General features: G+C 34.3%; 1 protein-coding gene and 1 long non-coding RNA gene across 2 annotated transcripts; one reads left to right on the top strand and one right to left on the bottom strand.

Moving 5' to 3' along the window:
- Nucleotides 1-507: 507 nt before the first annotated feature.
- On the bottom strand, nucleotides 508-2,539 carry LOC117685314 (uncharacterized). The gene is made up of 2 exons (XR_004598947.2): nucleotides 1,162-2,539; nucleotides 508-645 (listed from the first exon to the last, which is right to left on the bottom strand). It is a non-coding gene; the product is annotated as an uncharacterized lncRNA (long non-coding RNA).
- Nucleotides 2,540-6,519: 3,980 nt separating this feature from the next.
- On the top strand, nucleotides 6,520-11,256 carry LOC136271516 (uncharacterized). The gene is made up of 8 exons (XM_066071653.1): nucleotides 6,520-6,534; nucleotides 7,219-7,977; nucleotides 8,176-8,277; nucleotides 8,370-8,517; nucleotides 8,806-9,284; nucleotides 9,783-9,870; nucleotides 10,840-11,076; nucleotides 11,203-11,256. The coding sequence occupies exons 1-5, from the start codon at nucleotides 6,520-6,522 to the stop codon at nucleotides 9,261-9,263; spliced, it is 1,482 nt and encodes a 493-aa protein (XP_065927725.1). The 3' UTR covers nucleotides 9,264-9,284; nucleotides 9,783-9,870; nucleotides 10,840-11,076; nucleotides 11,203-11,256.
- Nucleotides 11,257-12,309: the final 1,053 nt, after the last annotated feature.

Genomic DNA, 12,309 nt, shown 5'->3' with positions numbered 1-12,309 from the left:
GATTTTATTCTTTATTTAACAGTGTAAAGTAAACACAAATAAAACAATCTTATGAATATCAACTTTAATTTTTACCATCATTAATTGTAATAATTTTCACTGAAAATAATTCAACAACTCAAATGATCAAGTGGTAATAAATCATTATGCATCAGCATTGACATATGAACACATCTTATTTTCAAAAATAGACAGAGTATAAGTCAGGAACACTTTTACTTTGAAATAGTTCAGAAAATACTTGTTTGTACCATTGTATTTAACCCAAATATCCCTATATATAATTATATATAATTTTGAATTCTATTTGATAAGATTTTCAGTTTTAGTTGAAAGCCAGCTCTTCTTTTCTGTGGAACAAAGTGGTTAACATAGCTGTTTATCTTCAAGGATGAAAGAAATTCTGCTAAAGAAAATCATCCCTTGTCAACTATAGTATTTGTTGGTCTGGTTTTTTTTTTCAATTGCACTTTCACCCTCTTCTTTTGCGAAATTTAAATATTTCAAGCATTGTCTCTGTCATCTGTCTGGTATGAATATTTTAATTTTTGTGTAGACATGGTAGATTTTAGTGTCCATCCTCATTTAAGTTGATTCATTTGGCTTGCATGTGACACATTTTCTGTTTACAACTCACTAAGTTATCTGTAATAAAACAAAGAACCTGTTATAACTCATACACCTTTCCATCCCCTATTTAATTAAACTGTCTTGAAAACTCATACAGTAAAATAGTTTACTGTTATAAGTCATTTAAGATATGTGTAAAATCTTGACTTTTTCTAGCAATATGGTACAAATAGTTGATTTTATGTGAATACAACATTAATTACCAACATATAGAATAAGAAGAAGACTGATCAATTATTCACACAAGATACATTTAAACATGGATTTGTATACATGTAGCTACCATATAGTCTATACATGTATGTTAATACATTTTTCATTAAAAGTTTATTGTCCTTGATGCACAAACACTATGTACAATTAGCAATCACGTATACATTTTCTTTGTCATGTTTAAACTTTTATTTATAATGTTGTGTGCATTGACATGTTAATCCGAATTTTCACGAAGATCTACAGCACCCACTATTTCTCCCGTTAAAGAAATGTTTGCCAGTAGAAAATAAGAAACTAGTAAAAGTTGTCACTTACCATGATAATGAACTAAATAAACACTTCTATAATCCAGAAACTAAAATCCATAGTCGTCTCACTTCAGCTCCGTAGAAATATTGGATGTAAACAATGTAAACAAAATACCGTTTATACCTCCTTTCGTAAGAGAGTCATATCAAAGGGAGGTAATTAGAGTAAAACTTGCACGTTTCCAGGTGTATAAAATCAGTATTTATTTATAAACGGGTGACTTGCCTAAAGATTTTTTAATTGATTCTTCTAGAACAAATGTCATAATATAAATATGTAGTGTTAGTTAACCTTGACATGGTTGTAGAATTTTATAAAAGTGCACTGAATTGACTGGTGTTTGCTAGCAAAATTAACAAGATAAAACGGGTATAAATATCAAAGGATGAAGTAAATGTAAATTCTTAATGATGTTTAAATTACAGCAAAGTGTTTTGTTGTATAAAAAATATTGATAGAGTTTTAAGATGATTTAACATAATATTGTATTCGTATATACAAAAATTTTCATGTTAAAATGAAGTACAAATCAGTCAGTCTAAAAGCACGTGGTTTCCATAGTAACAGCACGAATAAAAAAAGATTACCCAAATATTTTTAATACAATCTTCATTCTGATTATCTTTATATGTGTTTTTATCATGATTGTTTTTATGTCACTTTCCATATTTTTCACAAAATGCTCGATGCTTGCTGATTTTTACTCTTAACTGTCCACTTGAAGTTTACTTTGGGTTTACATGGGGTGTGCTTTTGGGGTCCACTTTACAAAATGAAGTGTGAAACAGACTGAACATCTTGCTGCCTTTAATTCCTGAATCTTGTATACTGTAAATTCCTTATATTACGCGAGTACTTAATTCTGTGATCCCACTGGTTTGTATCAAATCGCGAGAATATAAAATCGCGAACGTTGAACTTTTCTCAATTCTTATAGATTTCAACTCTAGATATACCAATGATATCCTTCAACAATGAAGAAAATTTAACCAACATTGCAATGCAAGGCTGTGTAGGTTCTTATATGCTTGTCTGCATGAAGAAGAAAGGTGAGCTGAGGCAATGTAACCTTTCATATATATATATATATATATATGATTAAAATAAGGTCACAATCTTGAAGTATGGCTGTCCTCCAAATCTGACGTTGCTTAGACCTAATAATAAAACATGCACAGTGATTATATTTCTTCCTTTATAATAAGAAATTTACATAGGCTTGAACCCACTGTACTTGTATTTTGAATCAAAATCAAACATCAATATTTCCATTTAGTTCAATAAGCAAATGTAATATATAATCTTTTTTCACAAAACACTCTGAAATTTATATCATTTTATATCAATATTGGTTAAACATTGATCTAACTCATCTTAGTCTAAAATGAGGAATACGGGTGATCTTTCCTCAATTGACACCATGCTATAAAAGCTAATTCAGTTATGTTTTCATTTGGCTCATCACAAGAATCAGTGTCTGATGCTGAGAGCTGCACGTCTAAACTTTCACAAGACCCTAAATAGTTGTGATCTTTTGAGCTTCCAGAAATAGGTCTTGTACAGTTCAGCTCCAATCTATTTGAGCGAGTCTTACAGTCCTGTTCCACAAAACAAGGAATAGAGTTTTTGTTCACATATGAGTGATCAAACCTAATTAAAGGTTTTTGTTGAGTTTTGGTTAATAAATTATGTTCACCATGTTTATCTGTGTATGTATGATCAGCTGTTATTGAAAGTTTCGCCAACAATTCAAAGTTTGAAATCTCTGAGTTTCGTGCACACTGTGAAGACACTTTGACCGAGCACTGTTGCTTTGCCGTTTCCTTAGCATATGTATGATCTGTTGACTCGGTTCCTTGTACTCGGATTGCAATTGGAGTACATAGTGATGAACGTAGGTGGTTCTCTTTTGGCCAGGAACTACACAGAATAACAGGATTACACGTGTCATTTTGGTCCTCATGGTGTGCACACTCAAATTCAGTTGAACTACATTTCTTTCTAGTATTGCCACTTACTACTAACTCGTCAAACGCAGTTATATCCAATGATAAATTTTCTTCTGATCTCCACCTTCCGGATTTTTCTTCTTTGTCCCCGCCAGTTTGACTGCAAGCACTTCTGCTTTTCTTTACATTTTTCCTCGTAATTGAATAGCTATGGTCCCCCTTCTTTTGAAATGGAACAAGAAAATCTTTATGTGATGCATATGTATGATCCACTTGCTTATCTAAAGCCATGTCAAAGTTAGTAAGATAAGAACAAACGATTTTAATAGCTTAATATTCCACGAGTCAAACCTATCAACTGATCAATCTATTTCGGTCACAAAAAGATGGTCGTTTCGCTACTAAAAGACGTTTGTACAGGGATACTTCGCCCTGATTGACACACACGTGCACGTTTAATTTCATATTGATGTTTTAGACAAATGAAATGTGTCTGAATTTGATTATAAAAGGAAAAATTTTAAAGATTTTCTTTATTTTATGCTTTTTATCAGCTCTTATTATCGTCCACATCTGGGACGTATACGTCCGCATGAAGGACCTAACATTAATGGGCACGAATTTAAAAGAGGACACATAGCACTCGGCACACCTCGGCCGATTCGTATCTCATCTAACGTTAGCCTGGTTCCCGAGGCCTTCCGATTGTGCAAGCACAGAAGGCCTGGCATGCACCTTGCAATGGCGGCGCCCTGTATACAATCCAAGATGGCGTCCGATATGGTAAGTTTGCATGTGCATAACGTATTCAAACCGATTTGTCATATTTCTAGCTGCGTCATGCCGGTTTTTTTAATCATATAGTTAGAATTTAGTTTGATGAGACCATACATACTATTATTGACCCACGAATCGCCCAATTTTGTTTACAATACGTGTCTCAATTCGTTGACAATTGTAAACAAGAATAGCTTTTGCGATATCGGTCAGACTTTGCTAGCTTCTGTCGCTTCATAATTTTTTTTTTCAACGTTGAGGGTCAGAATTACGTCCGTTAGGCTGGGGGATTCTTGTTTCGTCCAAATATCAATCTTTTAATGCTAAACAAGGGTTCATTTAAAGAGTTATATGTTTTGCCCCCCCCCCCCCCCACCCCACCCGCTCGTTTTATATTATTAATTTGTATATCAGTGCAAACCAAAGTACTCTGCTTTGGTGTAAAGGTAACACACCTGATCCAAGCTTTAAAATGGATTATGGAGATCCAGGTTCAATTCCTGGGAGCGTTGTACTTGTCATGTATTGATTTAATGACTTTGCTGGTTTTATCAAAGATGTAACAGGGATGTATATACTAACTGTTATATGTGTCTCTGGATGTAATAAACAGCAAAAAGATATGTCAATTTCCCATTACACCTCCCACTTAATCACATAGTATACACAGTTGATTTGATTTTGATTTAAGGATAGCTTCTGTACAGAATATAAAGATGTGAATGTGTGTATTGTAAGTTTCATTATTTTGTTGGATGCAGCCATTTCAACATGAATATGCTAAACAAGTACAACATGAAGAAAGAGGTCCATCATTTATAATGCATGCATATGCCAAGAAGCAAGCAACGCCCCGGAAATCAACATCTAAGAGATGCCGAGGAACTCCCTCAGGACAGACACCTGTCCAACCTACCAAAGTTCAGTGCCAGGTATTTATCTAAAGATGTTGTGTACCCTCTAATACCCAAGATGAAGGTGGAATTTTGTTATAACTGTCTGAATTATAATTCCTTGTTTTAATGCATCTTTCTTCCAATTAAAAAAAAATCTTACCAACTTAACACATCCATATGATGTGATTGTTTTCAAGTATCGATCTTTTATTATTTCAATATTTTTAGTCAGTTGGTTCAAAATGGGAAAACTCTGAAATCAGTTTCTTGAAAGTATTCATGGAACAACACCCACCACCAAATCCAATATCAAATGAGTACTGGCGTAATTTAGCTTCAAGTATGAATGAAGCCTTTGGGACATCTAGAACAGGTTTGTTGAAAGATAGTTGAATGTGAGCATTTGCCATCTACCTGTACTTTGAATATTATAAAGTTATTCAATATATGCCTTATTCATTTATAGGTGTATCATGCAGATGTTTTTATGCCAGACTCAAAAAGTCAGCAAATGATACACCTGCCTCAGCAGATGAAGGGTCAATGAAGTATATTGATAAATCCTGTCAAACAGATTTTAGTATCCCTTCACATCCAAGGTTCATTTTTCAAACATATTTTTGTTAAATATTGTAAAGATTTTAGCTTTGATTCAGAAAAATCTGTACCAAAGAATATTTACCCTTTTTACTGTATTAATTATCACAGGCAGTCATTTCCAAGTCAACAGGAGCTTGACGCCGACTCCTCGGAAGCTCCATACAGTGCCAGAGATAATAAATCAGCACACTATCTCAGAAGTGCCAGGAACAACACCTCTAACCAAACACCTGAGCAGTTTTTCAATCTGGAAGATGATAGTTTAGATACAAATTTGATTTTTGACATTATAAAAAAATTCTTCTCAGGATCATCATCGTTAGAAATAGCAAAACAGATAATGAACATTAAATGTCTTAGAGAAAGCCTTTGGGCACTTTTTATGCTTGAAGTAGAAGAAAGTGCTAAGTACATAGCTTGTAAGAGGAATAGTTGTTTAGGCCTAGTTACCTACGATCATCTGAAGTGTTTTGAATGGGAAAATATTATTGAGGAAATTTATATTTACCAGCCCAGACTTTTGCAAGTTCTTATTACAATTTCCACTGGGGAAAACAAACTTCAAGATGAATGCCATTATAAGTCGGCAGCAAAGGAAATTGGTCTAATATATGGAATCTTGATGAAAAGAAGATGTCACACACTTTCTCAAGTCCAGAGAGTGATTGCTTTGGCAATTGCACAAGAAAATGTTCATCAAAAGGTAAATGAAACAAATTTAAAAATTGTTTTATGTTTGGGCCTTTTTTAAGGTACTACATGTTAACATGTTGACATTTTCCAGTTGTATTATCTTTTTTACATTACAGAAATATATTTTAATTAATTTAATTTCATTACAAGAAAAATATATAACCTTCCTAGTTATATATTTTTGAATAGTGATGATAAGTCTATATTTATATATTAATGCAAACTAAAGTACTCTGCTTTGGTGTAAATGTGACACACCTGATCCAAGCTTAAAAATGGATTATGGAGATCCAGGTTCAATTCCTGGGAGCATTGTACTTGAATGTCATGCATTGATTTAATGACTATGCTGGTTTTATCATAGCCTGGTTCCCGAGGCCTTCCGATTGTGCAAGCACAGAAGGCCTGGCATGCACCTTGCAATGGCGGCGCCCTGTATACAATCCAAGATGGCGTCCGATATGGTAAGTTTGCATGTGCATAACGTATTCAAACCGATTTGTCATATTTCTAGCTGCGTCATGCCGGTTTTTTTAATCATATAGTTAGAATTTAGTTTGATGAGACCATACATACTATTATTGACCCACGAATCGCCCAATTTTGTTTACAATACGTGTCTCAATTCGTTGACAATTGTAAACAAGAATAGCTTTTGCGATATCGGTCAGACTTTGCTAGCTTCTGTCGCTTCATAATTTTTTTTTTCAACGTTGAGGGTCAGAATTACGTCCGTTAGGCTGGGGGATTCTTGTTTCGTCCAAATATCAATCTTTTAATGCTAAACAAGGGTTCATTTAAAGAGTTATATGTTTTGCCCCCCCCACCCCACCCGCTCGTTTTATATTATTAATTTGTATATCAGTGCAAACCAAAGTACTCTGCTTTGGTGTAAAGGTAACACACCTGATCCAAGCTTTAAAATGGATTATGGAGATCCAGGTTCAATTCCTGGGAGCGTTGTACTTGTCATGTATTGATTTAATGACTTTGCTGGTTTTATCAAAGATGTAATAAATAGAATAAAGACAGATTAATTATCTAAGGTTATTTAACTAACAAGGGGTATAAACTTTATGTATATATATGCTAAAAACACTAGTCAGAAAAATGACCTTGCACAATGATTTTTCCAATTTTTTTAAAAGGTCATTCAGAAGTACAATTTTATGTTTGACCAGAACATCTCAAACCTAAAACCTCTACAACAAAAGTCTTTGGATGGTCTGATGCGGCAAGATGTAGTAGCCATTTTACCAACAGGATATGGAAAAAGCTTGATCTATGAGCTACTACCATACTGGCATTTCGAAGAGACGGGAAAACCTGCAATTGTTCTTGTTCTAGAACCATTGAATGTAATAATTGAACAGCAAATGCAGAAGTTGAAAGAAGTTTCTTTCTTTATAGGCAACAGTCCACATTCTGAATTTGATAAGGACAAAACCATGTTTCTATTTGCACACCCAGAAGCTGTTATTGGTAAACCAGAAGTCTACAAATTCTTGCAAAGTCAATCCACTTACATGTATGTAGCAGTTGACGAGGCTCATTGTATTTTGGACTGGGGACATGAGTTTCGACCCATCTTCCGTGACATTAAACAATTACGTGCTGTGAGGCCAGATGCTAGGTTTTTAGCCTTGTCAGCAACTGTGTCAATTAATGGAATAAGTGACATCACAAAATTCCTTGGTATGGAAAACCCGCAAATCATTAAAACATCACCATTAAGAAGCAATATATCTTTGATTGTTCTTCCCAGACCAGGTAGAAAAGTTTCTACACATGCCTCATATGACTATGTATTTGAAAATATATTTGGTGACCTCAAAAAAAGGAAAGAGAATTATCCTGTCACTCTGATATACTGTGTTGGTATCAACTGGGTTGGATATGGATATGAGGTAGAGTATATGTAAACCTTATTTAAACCTTCTTACTCACTGATGCTATTTTCTTCACATTATGACTTCTAGAACAGTCCTGTCAAGAAATACCCATTACAATTATAGTTTATTAAATTTAGTATGGAACTATTAATATCACTAGACTGTAATATTTATCATTTTAAATCGAATGCTAATTAAATCAATACTACACAGGTCGCACAACGGATACTCGGTGACGACATGTTTGTAGGCAACAGAGATGTTGAGAATGCCAGAGTAGTGATGTTTCATTCATCAGTTGGCAGATATGACAAGGTGATGTCAAATGCATTAAGCTAGCATCTTCAAATAAAAACTACTGTTTTATGCCAATTGACAATAATAATTAATTTTGATTTACATTGTAGACAAAGGAAATTATATATAAAAATATTTCAAAGCAACCAGATGAATCACCTCTCCGCGTTGTGATTTCTACCATTGCTCTGGGTATGGGGGCAGACCTTAGACATGTTACAACAGTTGTCCATGCAGGACCACCACAAAACATTGAAGGTCATTAAATGTGCCTTAATATTATAACCAGTACTATTGCATTATATAAAAGCTTCTCGGAGGCAGAGTCACAACCACATTATAATTCTTTCAGAAATGCAATTTACTGCATCCATGTATGTTATTAATTCTTAAGATGTAAAAAATTTTAAAAAATATTAAAATGTCTTTTCTTCAAGCAGCATTTTATGTAAAAAAAAAAAAAAAACAACAAAAAAGAACAAAAACCTTTAGTTTAAAATTATAAATAAATTGATAACTTTGTGTTATTCTAATGTATTTTGACAGCATATATTCAGCAAATTGGAAGGGCTGGCAGAAGTGGCATTGAGGCAGAGGGTGTACTTTACTTTAACAATTCTGACGTAGGTAACCCTTCTGTAAAGAAAACTATGAAAGAATACTGCAGAAATTTGACAGAGTGCCGTAGGAAAGTTCTGAACAGATACTTTGGCTGTGAGGATGAAACTGTTTCACACAACTGTTGTGACATTTGCCAGCCAGAATTGCAGCTGGTTTGGAAATTCATTGAAGTTCCAACTAGTATTCAGAAGGCTGCTATTCGGGAAAAATTACTAAACCATTTATCAGAATCAAATTGTGTGATTGATACTCATGTCATAGAGAAAATTGTGAATGAAGCCCATTTGTTTAGACAACCTAATTCTCTTGTATCGGACTTTGGTCTGAATGTGGAGCTTTCGGAACAAATAGCCAACATTTTGGCTTCAAGTCTCTCCATATAGCAACAACTGTTCATGTATGAGGTACATATTTGAATGTAGTATGCTTTGACTAAATTAATTTCCATTGCAGCTGTACTGTTTTTGGTTTATTAGTTAGTTTGGTCACACGTTTTTCTGATATAGTGCATTCACATAAATGATGATTACACAATTGTTAAACTGTTTGTTTCAATTAATGGCAAATATGTTAAGAAACCATATATTTGAGATCACAAATAAATTTTGGTAATTTTCAAAAATTTCACAGGCTGTGCTCTTATGGACTTTAAAATAGTGTAAAAAATACATTTTAACAATGATGTAATGAAGTTTTGTAATGATTTTAATGTGATTATTTTAATGAATAGTTCATGCATCTTTCTCTTGTGTAAGTCTTACAAGCCTAGGATGAAAGTCCACTTACCAAGTTTATGTCATTGGCCAATATCATGTAATTGTAAATATTGATGTTCCCTTATCCATGACACCATATTCTGGATGTTCATTTTTTTAAGTGGACTTTGAACTGGGCTCTTGTAGGATGACATCTGGCGACCAGGCACACAAGAAAAAGGCTGCATGGGAAGAAGCGAATGAATGATCAACTGTTCATCCTCTATTGAAGAAGGTATTTTATGTCTGCTTGCTCTGATCAATGTGTCAGAAGTTACATCAAATTGGTTTGTTATGACCTTCATTCCTGACAAAGCTGATGTACGTTTCGCCATTGTTTTTTCAGTTTTGTTTGAATGTACTGCTTTTAAATTGTCTTTTACCAGTCTAACTATGTGCTCCATTTGTAAATCGGCACCAATGCAAGTGTCTTCTTTTCCAGAATTATTCACAAACAGACCGTAGAATGTCTCATGTGCCAATTTCACATCCATAGTAGAGAGTTGTTGACAAAGAAATTTCAAAATTTCCAGAGCATACTTAGACTTCCAATTATGTCCTTTCAGAAGACACATAACATACTTCAAAAGGGGCAGCATTCTGTCTCTGTTTGGTATTTTAACATTTAAAAGGAGACATTCATAAGCAAGGCCTAGTTCTAGTACCTGATGGGAGTATGACTCTACTGCATCAACTTGTGGTTTAGCTACAGGGATCAGTATACGCATAGGGGTACCGTCTGGGCCGATGATATCAATTTCCAGACATGTTTGTATATCAGCAGTAGACGTAGAATTCTGAATAACTGCTAAAGAATCCCTTAGAACATATTGTTGTACAAAAGTCCTTAGTACGTTACACAAAATTTGCTGCTTCTCTGCGTCACTTAATTCATTACTGAGCAAATCTTTCAACATGACTGGTTCATCACTGACATCTTTCATGCCAAAGTATTGCATAGCTGCCACAACAACATGTGAAGATATCACAGAACTTCCAAGTTCTTTACATTGGTCATAGTGATTCTTTACATCTTTCCCATTGGCATGAGTTCGGCCTAACTTTATTTTTTCTGCATACAGGGTTCCTGCTTCAGTACTGTTATCGTTGTATAGAGTCTTATAGAACATTGTTAGGAAAGCCATCTGTAAGTGAAAAAATTCAAAAGTAATTGGTGACAAATGAAGAAATCGTTCTCTTTCAGTTGCTGCTTGTTGACGAACTCGTTTGGCACCGGAAAATCGCTCCCTAGTTAATTGGTCCCCACCGATATGAACTTTTACACCATCTAAGTTGAAGTTAGCTTTCCTGTAAATATCCACAATGTGGTCTTCATAGCTGTCCATGATGTCTACAACTTCTGCATAGCTCTGTTCATTCTTGCAGAGAACTGGGAACGTTACCACGGTATTCTTGGAGCTCAAATCACAGTCCTTTGCCCGTAAGTCATTTTTTAGTTCAGCTGTGAAAGGTTTAAACTTTTTCAAAAAAGTCAAATGTCTTGTCAGAATTTGAAACACAATGTAAATGTAATCATTTGTTATAACTTTGAAATCATTGTCACTAGGGAGAAATGATTGGGGTGACAAGTCAAGAAGAGGCATTTGAGGAAAGTTACATGGTAAGTGATCAAAAGAGTTATTTTGAATTATGGCCGCAGAGGCAAACCAGTGCTCCATGTGAGTTGAATTTCCTTTCCTTTGATGACTTGCTGCCACCATGAAATTGACATTGTCTCCGACAATACGGAACCGCTTTCCCTCTGTGACTGCTTGGATGAGTTGTTCGTTGAAATGGCCACCAATCTGTTCCTGCACTTTGTTCAATGTGGCATGGGAAACTGTCACTCCCAATGTCTGCAGTCTGTCATATACCTATTCAAGAAACAGAATTTAAGTTATATGCTGTTACATTCATAAATTTTTTTAATCAATCTTTTTCTAATATTTATCAATATATTTTATCTAAATTATTTTACTAAAATATCTTCACTCTCTTATTGTTATAATTATATATTCTGTCACAATATGATAATATATTACATGTATATTACGACAATATTAAATTGGAAAAACAAGAAAGAAAAAACTTTCATCATTCAGTGGTAGAATAAATGGAATCAAGAAATTTTTAGAGCATCTTTTTACAGTAACTCTTCACCTTTCTGGAGTTTTGTTATTTACTCACAATACTTTCCACATTTTACTTTCCACATTTTTACTGTTGAAGAAAAATGCAATCCAAATAACCATATTTTAGCAATTGAAAAAATTAATACAACAAATTGCTTAAAATATGATTTTACGAGTTGCATAATACAAAGCAGGAACGAACTGGAAAAAGGATAAAACCGGAACAATGAAACAGCAAAGGAAAGACTAAAATAGAAAAAAGAGTAGTTAATCTAAAATCCAACAAAAACAACAACATTCATGCACTCTAGTCATATTCATCAATATGTCTTCAAGGTATAACAAGTGACAGTCAAAAAATCATGTCTCAGTAGCTCAGTGGTTAGAACACTGGGCATGTACGCAAGTGGCTTTTGGTTCGAGTCTAGACTCGACTTTGATAAAACTAGCCTGGTTCCCGAGGCCTTCCGATTGTGCAAGCACAGAAGGCCTGGCATGCACCTTGCAATGGCGGCGCCCTGTATACAATCCAAGATGGCGTC

Source organism: Magallana gigas, chromosome 2 (assembly GCF_963853765.1).
Source record: "Magallana gigas chromosome 2, xbMagGiga1.1, whole genome shotgun sequence".
Lineage (NCBI taxonomy): Eukaryota > Metazoa > Mollusca > Bivalvia > Ostreida > Ostreidae > Magallana > Magallana gigas.
This window is presented reverse-complemented; position numbering and strand designations above follow the sequence as displayed.